The sequence below is a fragment of the Dromiciops gliroides genome, chromosome 6 (assembly GCF_019393635.1).
Source record: "Dromiciops gliroides isolate mDroGli1 chromosome 6, mDroGli1.pri, whole genome shotgun sequence".
In the NCBI taxonomy this organism is placed as follows: domain Eukaryota; kingdom Metazoa; phylum Chordata; class Mammalia; order Microbiotheria; family Microbiotheriidae; genus Dromiciops; species Dromiciops gliroides.
The window spans coordinates 90,828,289-90,844,934 of NC_057866.1; the positions used below are offsets into that span (position 1 = coordinate 90,828,289).

Consider the following 16,646-nt stretch of genomic DNA (forward strand, 5'->3'; position numbering starts at 1 on the left):
GTGACAATTTAGGCAATTATTGCCAATTATGTGCCAAAGTCTGACTAGGGGCTTTAAAAGCACCAAGGCAATCTAATCAGCCTCACACAGGCAAAACTACAAGATTTGAGGGGCTTTGAAGTATATTTATGCTATTAATAATAATTCTGTGCCCCACTCAGTAAAGCCTAACTCAACTGAAATAAAACAATATACAGTATTGATTATCTATGGTGTTTCTTAGAAGAAATGGGAGAGGAAAATACAGAAATTGAAAAGATGCAACCTAAGTAACCCAAACCTTTGATTAGCTAGAATGTTTGATTATGTTCTAATTTTATGAGGCAACAGCAATCCACAAGAAAATGAGTATGTTCAATAGTGTTCACAAGTAATGACTGTCCGCAGGATTATGAGATTTAAAGCAAAAAGGGAATCTCGGAAATCATCTAGTCTAGCCTTTTCATTTTACAGATGAGGAAACTGAAGCCAAGAGAGAGGTGATTTACCCAAAGTCACCATGGAACACTATTCTCTAGTGTTAAGATATTTCTTTCTGATGTTATCATCTTCTGACAGTAGAAAGAACAAAGGACTGGGCAGGAGTAAGGAGACTTGGGTCACAGTTCTAACTAGCTGTGAGCCTTTGGGAAAATGTGTCACTACTTGATCTTTCTGTTCTTGTTTGCGACATGAGGGATTTGGATTAGAGTTACCTCTAAGGTCCCTTCCTTCTCCAATAGTTATTGAATTGAAGTCCAGGTTCAGAACTTAACTTCATGTGATCTTGGGGAGTCTCATTTTCCTTAGTTCTATATCTTTTATTTTTTTTTACATTTTGTTTTACTCTATCTTCTTTGATCCTAAATTCTTCCCCTGCCCATAAATCTGAGAGATAAATGATTCCATACTCTCTCTCTCTCTCTTTTTTTTTGATGAGGCAATTGGGGTTAAGTGACTTGCCCAGGGTCACACAGCTAGTAATTGTTAAGTGTCTGAGGCTGGATTTGAACTCAGGTCCTCCTGGATCCAGGGCCGGTGCTCTATCCACTGTGCCACCTAGCTGCCCCTCCATACTCTCTTAATTTGCTTATGGTATCACCCTTTATGTCTAAATCATGTACCCATTTTGACCTTATTTTAGTATATGGTGTGAGATGTTGATCTATACCTAGTTTCTGCCATACTGTTTTGCAGTTTTCCCAGAAGTTTGGGTCAAATAATGAGTTTTTGTTCCAAAAGCTTGGATCTTTGGGTTTATCAAATACTAGATTACTATAGTGTAATTTGTACCTATTCTATTCCACTGACGCACTTATTTCTTTTTTAGCCAATACCAGGTTGTTTTTAATAATTACTGCTTTATAATACAGTTTGAGATCTGGTATTGCTAGACCACCTTCTTTCATATTTTTATTGATTCCCATGATATTCTTGAGCTTTTGTTTTTCCAGATGAATTTTATGATTTTTTCTAGATCTATAAAATATTTTTTGATAGTTTGATTAGTATAGCACTAAATAAATAAATTAACTTAGGTAGTTCTGTACCTTTTAACACATCAACAAAGTAGAGAGGCATTACTTCCTAACAACAACAAGAGTGTCCTACTAAATTACAATAAGCATTCCTATTTGGAAGAGACCTCCAAGCCAAAAGGCCAGGTTTTGGAATTCAGAATTACCTAATAGAAATATTAATAAAGGATGAAAATGGGTTCTAAATGACTATGTTAACAATAGCTTTGTGTGGCATACAAGAAATTAACATAAATTAACTGAAAGCAACTGATAAACCACAAAATGCTTTTAGTGAATCACTGCCTTTCTGAAGTGAATTCATGTTAAATTCTTCAGGGATACAGAAAAGGATGAGACTCAGTTCAGCTAACTAGGCCTCTCAATTAACTGGAATATTGTTTGATGTGCTCCAATTTTAGGAGAAAACAATACCTAATAGAAAAATAGTCCTGTATCAAAGATTTAATTGTTTGGGGAAAAAATCCTCATGTGATCAGTCTGACATACAGTCTATTCTTTACTGGAAATTATCATTGATGCTGTTTTCCCCTTGCCAATTCATTCTTTGTACAGCTGTCTGGTGGTTGTTCTTGATGAAACAAGGTCGTTTCTATTAAACTTTTGATTATGTAGGCACCAAAGGAATAGTCAGTGGAAATGCATTACAGAGATACCTCCTAAGTATAGAGTAAAGTTACTACTTGCCAAGTAGTGCAGAATTTTAGGAGAATGGTGATTTTGAAGGCCAAGGTTTTCTGGGATGCCACCAACTCCCCCAACCTTTCCCAAGAAACAAGTTTACACACTTTTTGTGAGAAAATAATTATAGTTTAAAAAATTAGTGAGAAGAATGGCATTGTTTTACATGTATTTGGAAATCTCTTTAATGTCTTGCCTTAGACAGAAGACAGCAGGAGTCTCACATCTGCTTCTGTGTTCATTCAGCTATGCTATAGTTTGTTTGAAACATATGAAGAAAATCTGGCCTAACACAGATATGTATTTGGAAAAGGGAGGAGTGTTTTAATAGGCAAATAGCTTTATACCATTATTATTAAAAAGACCTTTGACCTCAGTGACCCTTCAAGAGGGTCTTGGAGACTCCCAGGGGTCTGTGGACCTTCCTTTGAGAACCTCCAGACCAAATGATCTCTAAGGTATCTTCCAGCTCTAAATTCTATGATCCTATCAAGGTTCCAACAAGGTAGAATGTACCTGGCTAGGCACACTTCATATGTTGCCAATTAATTTCTGATCCCTATCAACAATATAGAATCATATGATGGTATATTAACAGTCTACATATATTCCCCCAATTTGAATGGACTAAGCAGTAGGCTTTTCCTGCCCATCATGCTTTTATTTTGCAGGAAAAGTGAAATTTTATATAAAGCCCATATTTATCATTTCAATATCTTAGTATGTAAGAAGTTTGGAATTCAGCTTTTTAAATAAACTATAGAAGTGCAAAGTGTGCTATAATTTGACAAAGACCTCAGGGAAGAGGAAGACCATACTCATATCAGGGCATTCAGACAAGAGGTGAGTTACCCTATTTTTCATTCACATTATGTTCCTCCCCCTCTCCCCATCACTCCTTCCCATACCCAATGGTCTTAAGTTCCTGGTATTTAGGAGAGAAAGGAGGACTGTGGATGGGGTAGATATAATTAGAATCATATGCCCATTTCTATCACTACTGGTCCCCTTCAATTTGTGTTTTTCTCTCCGTCCCAATCAGGAAAGTGAAGGAAAAGAAATTACTTTGCAAACACTGTAGGCAGCATGCATCATGCTCATTCCCAAACTCAGACCATTCAGTGATGAGAATGCATTTTAAGTCAGGGAGGCACTATTTTTTTCATCAAGGGAAAAGTGCCAAGAAATACAGGTATAGTCAGCCTCAAATCAAATCCAAAATTCTGGGTATATTTTTTTTTGCATAAGATTGTAAAACGCAACCTTAAAAATTTTGGGTTGTTTTCAGTGATAATATCAACTGCCATCATCTACTATGACTATAGTAGTGGGAGGAAGCCAACAAATTGCTACCATTTGCTTATATTTCCTCTCCACTAAGATGCCCAAGAATACCTGAATATAGAATAACAAGTTCTTGGGTTTGCCAACTTTTAAAAGAGACTCTCTTTAATTGCATCATTTTTTATTCAAAAGGACTTCACAACAGACAAATCCTTCCTCTGACACAGTTCCTGGAAGACTATCCTGTTCCTACCTGTGACTAGTTTCAGTTTTGTTGGGTTCCTATTTCATGATAGTATCTCTTTGTGTATGGATTTCTTGGGGATGGGAGGGAAGGAAGATGGAAGGGAAATGGAGAATGAGTCATTATGTTCTTTTAGAAACTTATTCTGAGAGAGAGAGAGAGAGAGAGAGAGAGAGAGAGAGAGAGAGAGAGAGAGAGAGATAGCGAGCACACACTATAGCAGCAGTAGACTAGACCATCTGATGCTGGCAGATGTTTAGGCCATCCTGGATTTCCTGCTGGGCTGTCACTCAAAAAGTTAGAAATGCTGTCAGCCAAGGCACTTGGTGATATCTTTGTTAGTAAACTTCGTGCTTGGGAATCAGGTACCTACCCTGTTGAATCCATTCTTTCCATATCCAGGGAGAGAAGCAGATTTGGTATATGGGAATCCTGTAACAGACACACATAACTTTTAGCAGGTTCTTCAAATCATGCCTACAAGCATGCCAACTGAGGAAGACCAAATCGGAATGAAAAGACAAAAGTCCTCATAAAAACAGATGGCAGACATGCAACCTGGATGAATGAGGCTATTAAGCCTATAGATAGTATTTGTCTATAGCGTGTGTGTGTGTGTGTATGTGTGTGTGTGTGTTTCACAAACCTCACAAGCAGACTTCAGACCAATACAAAGGCAAACAATTCCATGTTCTTGCCCTTTCAAACTTTATATCTGGATTTTCAATAGAGTTTGGCCTTATTTTGGGCCAAATCCTCTTTGGTAGCCAAGCAGGGCTGGGAAAAAAGGTGAAACATGATGAGCACACGAATTTCAATCATCTCTTGAATCCTGGAAAATGTAATGCATTAGTTTTCAAAGAACCTAGATGCTTCAAAGGCTTTTACATGAAAGAGGATCTTTATAAATAAATATGTATACATAAACTTTAATTCCTATATGATCACAATGTATAATACATAGAAATACATACAAATAAAGCTATTAAAAAGATGATTTTAAGTGAAGGCAGTTTTCATTTTCATTTTCAAAGTGGAAAAAAGGAAGCCTGAGGAAGATTTCCAAAGGAAATGAGACTGAAACAGAAGACCGGAACATCTCATCTCCTAAATAAAAACACAATTTACCTTTTAAGGGATTTAGGTTGATAGATATCATAGGGTTACAAGGCCACAGGAACATAGATTTAGAACTGGAAGGGATGTCAGAAGCTGTCTTGTTGAATCCCCTAATTTTACAAACGAGTAAACTGAGGACCCAGGGAAATTAACTTGGCCAAGGTCACACAGAGATGATTAAAATAATCCATAGTTAGAATTAGTAGAAACAGAGCAGAGGATGCTTCTTGCTGTCATTTGAGAACCAAAATGTCTTTCTGTTCCAACCTATATAAAGTTAACCCCCATTTAATGCCTGGCCTTTAGATTAAGGGAGTGTCGACTGAAGGCATCTATTAAAATGTGACTATGAGGAGGTTGTGTGAGGTAGTGGAAAGAACAGTGTTCTGGGAGTCAAACAACCTAACCTCTAGCCCTGATTCTATCACTAACTTGTTAATCCCAGGAGCAAGCCATTCTTCATTCTTTGTGCACTCAGTTTCCTTGTCTGCAAAATGATGGGGTTGGGCTACATGATTTCATTATTATTGTCGTTATTGTCATTGTTATTATTATTATTGGGGCAATGAGGGTTTTAAGTGATTTGCCCAGGGTCACACAGTTAGTAAGTGTCAAGTGTCTGAGGCTGTATTTGAACACAGGTCCTCCTGAATCCAGGGTCGGTGCTTTATCCACTGCACTACCTGATTACAAATGCCTTTTCTAGCCATAAAGTTCCTTGAATCTCCATTGAAGGTACCAATGACCCACTAGCAAATCAGCAACAACTAGTTTATCAGCTCAACACAGAAAAGAACCCACTTTGATGCAGAACAAGGACCAGAACTTTGAGTGTTGACTAAGGAGGGCAGACCTGGGTGAGAATACCACAGTGAGACCCATGGGAAGCCAAGGGACCATATTGGGACCTCCAGGGCTTGGGGTACCCAAGGGACCATGGCAGAGGATAAAAGGTAGATGAAATCTTAGTAACCATTTCCTCCAAGGCTGGTTCTGCTATTACTGAGTGAGCCAATGGCAGCACCCAGAAGCAGTAGACACATGAAGGCAATGTGTACAGCAGAAAGGACCATGGATTTGGAGTCAGAGGATGTGGTTTGATTATTTTCTCTGTTGTAGACTGTCCAGGGATTACTTTCCACCTCTGATCCTCAGTTCTTTTGTAAAATGAGGAAATGGGACAAGACAATCTTCAAAGTCCCTTTCAGCTATAACTCCTATGATCTATTCTATACTTTGAAAAAAGTTAAGGAGCCAGCTAGGTGGCTCAGTGTATAAAGCACCGGTCCTAGATTCAGGAGGACCTGAGTTCAAATCCGACCTCAGACACTTGACACTTAATAGCTGTGTGTCACTTAGCTCTCATTGCCCCAGGGAAAAAAAGGTAAAATTTCTTTTTATCATGGGAACCTAGTCAGATGCTTGGGGAAAGCAAGGCCCTATAGTACAAAAATTATGCCACAGCTATTTGAAACCATGGCATGTTTTTCTTACTGAGTTTTTGGATTTCTGAGGACAGATTAGTATAATCAGTAATGATGATATGGTGATGAGATAGAATAAATGAAAAAAAAATCAAATTCCCATCTTCATGGAACCCACATATAAAAGTCCAGCTGCATCAACATAGAATAGTAGGTGCCAAAGAACATGTCTAGGGGACTAATATGAAAGCTCTGCCATGAAAGAAAACTTTAAATAAAGACATATTTATGTAAATCTCTCTAAAAGTAAAACTATTTTTTGGGAAAAAAACTTTTCCCTCCTGTATCTGTGGGCTTGTCAGTGCTTTGTAATAGTAGGTACTTACTAGTTTCTAAAAGTATTAAAGAAAACAGGAAATGATTACAATTTTATAGCCACAGCAAGGATTTTTTTTAAGACAATATATGTTTGCCATCTAGTGGTCATGTGGGAAAACTGCCCTATTTCCGAATTAAATTTTAAATGATTAAAGGATCTAGAGAGGTACAAAGTACAACGTTAGGTCAAAGGTGGGAAGGTTGTTACCAACTGGGAGGAGTCAAGAAATGATTCCTGGAAAAAGTGGCATTCAAGTTGAGTTTTAAAGGATAAGGAGAAATCCAACAGGTGAGGTGAAGGCAGGGCTTTTGGGGCATAAAGAACAATGTGATAAAAGCTACATTGCTGGAGAAACATGAAATATCTTTGAGGGACAGCAAATGGTTAGTCACATATGATTGAAGCATAGAAAGACTGGAGGGAAGTCATTGTCTGAGTCAAGGTTATAAAGGTAGGAGGGGCCTTGAATGCTACACAAAGAAGTTTGAATTTTACCTGGTAAGTACTAGGCAGTTACTAAAGGATTTTGAGCACAGGAGTGACACAATAAGATCTATGAACAAAGAAATAAGCCTGGTAGTGTGGCACATAGAATAGACTGGATAAGGGAGAGAATAGAAAAAAAAAGAACCTGTTGTAAGAAGCTATTGCAATCATGCTGGTGGGCAGTGATGAAGGCCTCTACTATGGTAGGAATAGAAGAGGGGATGGCTATGAGAGACAGAAAAGTAGAATAATGGGATTTTTTAATTGTTTGGATGTGAGAAGGAAAAGAGAGGGAAATGTCAAAGATAGTTCCAAGGTTTTGAATATAAATCATGCAGCTAGTAAGTGGTGGTGCTACTTATGGAAATAGTGGGCAGGAAGAACAAGTTTCTGCTGCTGCTGTGGTTGTTTGAAAGATAATAAGCTCAATTATTGACATGTTGATTTTAGAGTTTTGGCAAGACATCCAAATATGGAGTCCTTTGGTGATTGGAATTACATGAGTATAGTTTTAGAGGTCAGGACTAGAGATAGAGATCGGAAAGTCATTTGCGTAGAGATGACACTTGAATACATAAGAGTAAATGATGTTCCCAGTGGAGTGTAGAGAAAGAAGAAAAGAGGCCAGGAATAGACAGACCCTTGTGAAACACTCATATCATGGGTGTTTGAGGGAAGGGGGTAAGCCAACAAAAGAGAGAAGGAATAATCCAAGAGTTACAAGAATAAGTTGTCTCCAAGTTCAAGAAAGAAAGAAGTATCTAATAGAAAGGCATGCTCAGCATAATCAGGGACTGCAGAGAGTTCAAGTAACTTGAAAATTGAAAAAAAAAATCTGGCTAGTAGGAGTTCACTGGTGACCTCACAGGGAGTATTTTCTGCTGTGATTTGTGTGCCTAACTTATCCCACTGATCCACCTCTCTATTTCTTAGCCAGTACCAAATAATTTTGATGGTTGCTGCTTTATAATATAGTTTTAGATCTGGTACAGCTAGATCACCTTCCTTTGCATTTTTTTTTTCATAAATTCTCAGGAAGTATTTTCAATATTCCTGGAGACAGAAGGCAGGTACCAAGGAATTGAGAGGACAGTGAGATAAGGAAGTGAATGAATTGGCTCTAGCCATCTTTTTTCCCCAAGGTTTGACTTTGAAGGGAAGTAGAATGATGGGATGGTTTACAGGAGGGGCAGAAGAGTCATAGAAAGGATATTGAATAACTGAACATGTTTGTAGGCATATTATGAAGAAATTAGCAAAAAGAAAGAGATTGAAAATGTAGGAGAGGGAGAGAGAGAGAGGAGAGGGAGGAGGCATGGGTCTTTGGAGTACATAAGTCATTATAGGAGGATTAGCTTCTGTGTCATTAGTTACCTCTTCTATGACCAGAGTGAAAGAGAAGAGTAAATGCTGCCAATGATAAATTTTGAGGAATGAATTGAAACTTGAATTTAGTGAACTAGGAAGTTGTCATATGTTGAGATTATCGTTGGGGCTGGAGATGAAAAGCTTTTGACCAGCCACCGTAGGGATTCAGATATAGGAGTCAATGAAAGCAGAAGTGGAATATGGGGTAGCAGGAAGGGTCCAGCTTAGGTATGGTTAGTTGGTGAAAACACCTCACTTTCAACTTTCTTCAAGGACACTCTGCCGAATGTGAATGGGAGAGAAGAATTAAATGATAAGGCAAACAGGGAAGCTGAGAATTAATGGGTTGGGAAGAGTGAAACATAGTAAATCCTAGGGATTTTAGGGTGGTAGTAAATGAATTATTAATGTGACAAATTGTTGTTATTTAGTCATTTTCAGTTGAGTTCAATTCTTTGTGACCTCATTTGGGGTTTTCTTGGCAAAGATCCTGAAGTGGTTTGCCCTTTCCTTCTCCAACTCATTTTACTGATGAGGAAACTGAGGCAAACAGTATTAAGTGTCTTGTCCAGGGTCACACAGCTATTAGGTATGTCTGAGGCTGGATTTGAAGTCAGAAAGAGTCTTCCTAATTTCTAGCACATTGTTCTATCCACCGTAACACCTAGCTGCCTGAGGAGGCATCAAGATGGTATATAAAGGCAAGTGAGAGAAAGGAAGGCAGACTGAGATCATAAGGTGGGTTTAGGGAGCTCATGGTAATTGTGAAAAGCACATTAAAAATAAGAAAATCAGTGGAAGAGGTGAAAGGATCAGAGGTAGAGTTTGGATATTAGAATTTTTAGGTTTGCAGTCTTGGGAAAGGTACCATTCCCGAGCAATGATGATGATGCAGTCTAAGGGGTGTGTGTGTGTGTGGCCAAAGTGGGCTATCCACAAAGAATAAGAATATATAAAACAAGAAATGGACATCCTAAAGTAAATTTTAAGAATTCCATACTCTATTTAATTCTAAATAATGAAATCCCCACATTTCCTTTTTTGTGAGTTTTTTTTGTTTGTTTTGGTCATGTAGTATAGTAGAAAGAGCATTTGGTTTGGAGTTAAAGAACATAAAAGCCAAATCTTGATACCATCACTGTCTATCTGCCTTTGGCAAAGTTGCTTCTCCTTTAAGTTTCACTATCTAAATAATGAGGAAATTGGACTAGCTAATCTTCCAGTGCTAACTTTATGATCTTATGATTTCCTTTCATTCCTCTCTAGACCCGGCTCTCAAGACTTCATTTTCCACCATGGCCAGCAGCCTTCTCAACCCTGAAGATGCCTTCAGCACAAGGACTCACCCAAGAAGATCTCTCCGCCCCTGTGGTCCCTTCTCTAATTGGTCAGCTCTACCCAGCACTTCTGTTTTAAGGAAGAGCCTGAATGGACCATGTCCACTATATCAGCACTCATCAGGCTCTGCTCCCTATTCTGTCCCTTCCTTCTTCACCAAGCTTTGTGAATCCTTTCTCTTCTCAATGCCTTTCAGCATCCTTTCATGTGTTGTCTTCTCCCATTAGAATATAAGCTCTTTGAAGGCAGGAATTGTCTTTATTTTTGTTTCCTCATGTATTCCTAGTGCTTAGCACAATGCCTTGCCTGACACATAACAAGCACTTAGTAAATGCTTATTGACTTGATTATGACTTCACATTAATACTGATTAATGATGATATTATACCAGATGAAATTGTTCTTTTTAAAGAATGGCTCAAGATTTTCCAGGGTTAGGCTCAGTGTTGAAATATCCTGTCCCATCAGCCCTGCATGTTGGTTGTTACATTGGATGTTTCTTGAACACTAATGCTAGAAAGCACTTAGTTCACAATTATTCAAGCATCTTGGTTGTCCACGCCCCCCCCCAGAGTCTTACATTCAACCATAATGATTTTCACAACATCCCCAATAGAGTTATGAATGAAGCTACTGTATGTGTTTCATACATAGAGTTTCATTTCCTTCTTTACCTAATCAGAAAGAGTTGAAAGTTTTTCTGGGCTAATTGATTCAGTACCTGGTATTTAATACACCTGGACCATGCTCTTGTGGGAATTCAGCTCTTCATTGACTGCTAGGAACTATTCTCTCTTAATGGGCCACAAGGAAAAGGCATTTTGCCCTAGGTTATCCTTTTGGCTATCTATGCCTCCCTCCACTGCTGACGGTTTTTGATCAAGAGCCACAGAGAAACTGCAGAAGGACAGGTCTTTGGTGTAATTACATGCCTATATCAGGGAAATTAAAATACAGACATGGATATTTAGTGTATTAGGAGGGTTCCATGCTCTATAAGCATTATTTCATTGGGATAGTGACGAGGATTTAGAGAAGGCAACTTGGAGCTCTCAGTGTTAGCTCCAGACCAAAGGGTGGATTCTCTACATCATCTTCGCTCTGACCTCATTCAACCCTTCATTGAGGAATTGTTGCCCTAGTACAACCACTCACGTGAATAGAAGTCTCCTTGCATTCTCTGAAGAGAGTCTCTCTCTGTCCCACTACTGTGAGATAGTGACTGAGTATCCAGGTCAGGTGAGTTTGTTCTAGTGTCCACATCCCCCTTGAGAAACAACCAACTGGTCTTTTGCTGAGAAGAAAAATAAATAAAGTTAATTCCTACAACTGGGAAATGTGGAAATTGACAGTGTTCATAAAATTTTAGAATGGGAAGGAATTATCTAGTCCATCATTTCTCAAAGTGTAGTCTGGGGACACTGGCTGTCCTTTGGGAGGTCTGTGAGTTCAAAACTATTTTCATAATACTAAAACATTTTAATTTTTACCAAGGTAGATATTCGTAGATATAAAACACATAAACAAAAGCTCTTTGGGTTTTTCAATCAATTTTAAGAGTGTAAAGGGATCTTGAGATCAAAAAGTTTGAGAACTGTTGCCGTTACTCCATCTATAGATGAGTAGGTTTTTGTGACTTATCCAACGTCACATAGCTAGTAGGTGTCTGAACCAAGATTCAAATCCGGATCTTCTGATTCCAGATTTAATGGTTCTCCCCCTCCCCCTCCATTTTAACCCAAGTCCCAAAGTCCTTTGGTATGGGGCTTTCTCCTTATTGGTGGAGATCACTGTTGATGCCTACAAAGGGGTATAGCTGTAAACCACAATAAGCTCAGTTGCATGTTGAATCCAGTTAAATAGAGTTAGGACATGGCTCAACTGTAGCGAAGCAGTGACTAAGAGTTTCAAAGAGAACTTGAGTCTGAGCCAGCTAAGAATACCCCTTCCCCAACCCCCAACCCCACCCTCAGGAGGAGACAATCTATGAACCATAGGATATAAGCTTAAGGAGGAGGGGACTTGCCCTATCTGGCTGAGTGCTATCATCTAGTCTTTGTACATAAATTGTGTTTTAAGACCCCTGTATATGTGTTTGAATTCATACCCATTCTGTCACTATTCAAGTACAGGGCTATTTCATCTTAAGCAAGCATAATATATGAAAATTCCCATTTGTGTGGACCTTTGGACTCAAAGAATGTCAGAGATCTGACATTTGAGATCTAGTCCCCTTCTCCTTTCCACACTGTGATTTTCCCATCTCCATTTTACAGATGGGAAGATTAAACTTTGTTTATATTTTACTTTTTATTGCTATCTTTTGATTTCACATTATCTTCATTTCTTAATGTAGCTTTCTCCTCGAACTATCCCTGATAGAAAAAATAGAAAAAAAAGTAGTTCAGAAGAAACTGAGGTTTGTTACACATACTGCGGGAATATAATGGTGATTCATATATGACATTAATTTTAACCAATCAGAATTGATCACCACCCTCAGGAACACCTGGTTTTCCAAGGACATATAAACTGTGAGCCCACCACCACGAGAGTTATTTGACCTCTTTTAAAAAATTAATAAACACTAACATTACGATTGTTTCATATTATAATTATTAGATAATCATCAAATTATTATTAATAAAATGATGAAATTACTCAGAAACTATGTCTCTCAAACTTCTTAAATGTCATACTAGGAGATCATCTTCAAGCGTTTGTATGACTAAAATGAATCCCTCTGTGACCCATCTAGTGAGAAGTCTTAGCTATCCTTGTCCAGTAACAGTAGACTCAGGCCCATACTCAAAGCCTCTCCCACTTGAGTGAAGGTACCAGAATCTGGACTCCTCTGGAATAGCCTGAGAGAACCCAAGGTCACTTTGAAGACATGATGAATCTTTGGGAAAGGGTATTATTGGCTGTGTTACATAAATGTTACATAAAATCTGGATGCTGCAAGATATTGAAAATCATAGCAAAATGGATCATTTATATAAATATAAACTCTCCAGAGTTTATATTTGCAAAGAGGACAGAAGAAACTTTTCATTAAGGCATAGCTATAATAGGATTAATAATGTCTGTAGGACAAAATATAATAAAAAACGGGTCCTAAGTACTTCAAAGAACCCTACTTATTTTATTTATTTATTGCAGGGCAATGAGGGTTAAGTGACTTGCCTAGGGTCACACAGTAAATGTCAAGTGTCTGAGGCCAGATTTGAACTCAGGTCCTTCTGAATCCAGGACCGGTTTTCTATCTACTGTACCACATAGCTACCCCCAGATCCCTATTATGTTCCTAAGAGCTTCAAAGATTCAGATCATCACAGGATCTTGGACTGAAAAGGGCCTTAGAGGTCATATAGTCAATTCCTGCACTTCATTCAGATTTTCACTTAAACAGAATAAGATATCATTAAAAAATAATAACTCATTTCTCTAGCCTTTTAAAAAACGTTGAACTGGACCTTTGATTTCATTTCTATAAGGACCTTCCAATGAAGAAACTCCCTTTCTTTTTTTTTTTTTAAATTTTTAGTGAGGCAATTGGAGTTAAGTGACTTGCCCAGGGTCACACAACTAGTAAGTGTTGAATGTCTGAGGCCAGATTTGAACTCAGGTACTCCTGACTCCAGGGCCTTGCTCTATCTACTGCGCCACCTAGCTGCCCCGAAACTGCCTTTCTTAATAGAGATTGGCAACTGCTCTGTAACTTAAAGTTTTAGAGAGTTGCCTGGGCCAGTGAGAGGCCAAGTGACTTGTTGAGGGTCACATAACAAGCATAAGTCAGAGATAAAACTTGAATTCAGGCCTTCCTAACCTTAAGGCCTGACTCTGCTATCCTGCCTCTCATTTCTATAGTATCTACATGTTAACAAAGCCCCTTTCTCAAAACAACTTAATGAGATGGGTCCTATACATGACATCATTTCCATTTTATAAATGAGGTCACTGAGTCCCAAAGGAGGAAAGTGACATGCCCCAAAGCACATGTGTGGTAAACTGCAGAACCAGTTGTAAACCCCAGATGTGCTGACTCAGGCCAGTGTTTCTTCTATTACATCATCTTCCTTCAGTAGAAAGGACTTCTTTTCTTAGTCTTAACATAATTAATCTTAAGGTGTTAGAGCTTAAAATCTGAAATAAAAATTTAATTGTCAGAATTCTTTTGAAAAATTCCTATTAACTTTGTTTGGTTTAAAAATTATTGGCTAGTGTATTTCATTTATTCCTGCATTTTTCTCATTACCTTCCGGTTATCTGGATCAAAACTTCCATCTTCATCTGACTTCTTTGACACTAGAAGAGAAGAAACATTCTATTTAGAAATATAATTTTCATTCCATTTCTGGTGTTTGCATTTCTGCTCTATGACCCAAGTTTTGAAAAGGTGAGGGAGGGAGGAGACTTCAGTGGCATAGTAGATGGTCCATGAAATCCAAGCCAGGTCAGAGGCGGAGAAAATGGCTTTGGCAGGAATAGCCTGTACATGGTTATATATATAATCCTGTCTTGCAGACCAGTCAATGGTTTCAAATAAAGTAGTCCCTCATTAAAATAACCTAATGACATCGTCTTCAGATGTTGACATAGCCAACTCACATTTTAAAGGATGTATGTGATGGTTTTAAAGTATGTTTTTACAAAAGAAAATGCTAAATTATGAAAGGTGCCATTTTAAAAAACATGCATAAGTATTTTTTTGGGGTGGGGCAATGAGGGTTAAGTGACTTGCCCAGGGTCTCACACATAGTAAGTGTCAAGTGTCTGAGGCCAGATTTCAACTCAGGCCTTCCTGAATTCAGGACTGGTGCTTTATTAACTGCACCATCTAGCTGCCCCTACGCATAAGTATTAAGCCCAATTCTTTGCAGAATCATAGGATAAAAGACTTGAAGGCCATTTAGCTCAATCCATGCCTGAACTTAAACATGAATCCCATCAAAAGCACCTAAAAGAAATTTTCATCCCAACCCTGCTGGAAGCTGGGAAGATGGGAAGCTACCCATCCTACTTTTGAACAGTTTTAACAAAGAAGAAGTCCAATTCCTCTTGCACATGATATTTGCCCAAATATTTTAAAGTAACAATCATGTCTCTGGTCTACCTGGCTCTCAGCCTGCCCTTCCCCAAGCTAAACATTTTTTGTTCTTTCCGTCAATACATTATACGATATTGTCTCCAGTTGCTCTCTTCTGGATGCATTCCAAGATGATGAGAGTGCTGGAAAGCACCTTAGCTTTAAATCAACTTAATTTTAATGTATTACTATAAAAAAGGAAAATGATGACATGAAAATGGCTTTGAAAATTCTCCATAAAATACTGAATACAATGAACAAATATCTACAAAGAATGAAACTCTATTCAATGGAAACAGGTCTTCTAGAAAGTATTTCATCCATTTTATCTACTAAGGATTTTAAATAATATCTAAGTATATGAGTATAATGGAGTCAGAATATAGCACCAGTAGGATCCTTCCAAGCTTGATGGCCTATGATGTCCTACCACAGTGGAAAGCATTGAATGTTGGCCTAACAACAATAGACAGATGATGTGAGCTGGGCTAACACTTTTCCTCTCTCAGTTGGATTTCATAGCAAAGAACAGAATAGCTCAGAAAGGGATGGACATGAGTGGAGTAAAGCTTTCATTTCCTGTTTTGTTAGCCTTTCATTTTCCATTGTTACTGATTAATGATTCAAAAACTACAAATGAAATGACCTCCTCTAAAGTGTGACTTGAATTTCCCAGTGTCAATTTGAGTATATAAATACCTATTACCTTCATTCTTTCTTAGATTTATAGATCATTAACTCAGTGAATTGATCCACTTGATTGTTGTTGTTCAGTTGTTTCAGTCATATTGAACTCTTGGTGAGCCCATTTGGGATTTTATTGGCAAAGATAATATTGGAATAGTTTGCCATTTTCTTCTCCAGCTCATTTTACATATGAGGAAACTGAGGCAAACAGGTTTAAGTGACTTGCCCAGGGTCATATAGCTAGTGTCTGAGGCTAGATTTGAACTCAGGAAGATGAGTCTTCCTAATTCCAAGCCCATTGCTCTTTCCATTTTGCCACTCAGCTGCACTCCATTTGATTAAATTCCCTCAAATTTCCATCCTGAAGCTCTGCCTAGAAATGAACATCATGTGGTACTGACTATACAATGGAGCATTGTACCATTACCTGAGCCTTTGTGAGGGCAAGGGAGAAGGGTCATCTTGGATATTTCCAGGGATATTCTCTCCCAAACCTCTCCAAGGATAAGACAGAAAGTAGGTCAGGTATTTTGCAAATACTGGCCTGGGATGCTGAACTTGGACAAGATAAAGCCCCCAGTTGAAAGTGAGAAGTCAAATTTTGTAACACCAACATTTCATTAGTTTCAAACGGGAAATAACTTTCTACTTGAAATAAAACCCACCCACCCATCATACTTTCTTGGTGAAAGTGAAAAGGGTCCCTGAAGAATCAGAAAGTTCTGCTTCATTAAGAAAATTCAGTGAATGATACCATTCTGCTTCCTTCTCATAAAAAAAAAGGATTTAAAAAAAGGATTTAGGGGGCAGTTAAGTGACACAGTGGATAAAGCACCAGCCCTGGATTCAGAAGGACCTGAGTTCAAATCTGTCTTCAGACACTCGACACTTACTAGCTGTGTGACCCTGGGCAAGTCACTTAACCCTCATTGCCCTGCAAAACAACAACGACAACAACAAAACGATTCGTATAATGTATGCTCAGACTCACTGACATATAGTGGCTTCTACTGTACAGCCACTTCTCCAG

At 38.3% G+C, this 16,646-nt stretch overlaps 1 protein-coding gene across 9 annotated transcripts in view; it reads right to left on the reverse strand.

Moving 5' to 3' along the window:
- ABLIM2 (actin binding LIM protein family member 2) overlaps positions 1 to 16,646 on the reverse strand; it is a 303,505-nt gene that overhangs the window by 30,906 nt on the left and 255,953 nt on the right. For 6 of the 9 annotated variants that reach the window (XM_043970589.1, XM_043970593.1, XM_043970590.1 and 3 more), the window contains 3 exons: positions 14,099 to 14,148; positions 10,996 to 11,134; positions 4,100 to 4,158 (listed from right to left, as the gene is read on the reverse strand). In XM_043970589.1, the coding sequence (XP_043826524.1) occupies positions 4,100 to 4,158; positions 10,996 to 11,134; positions 14,099 to 14,148 (248 nt within the window). The remainder of the gene's footprint in view (positions 1 to 4,099; positions 4,159 to 10,995; positions 11,135 to 14,098; positions 14,149 to 16,646) is intronic. The other 3 variants (XM_043970596.1, XM_043970594.1, XM_043970592.1) reach the window with 1 other exon arrangement.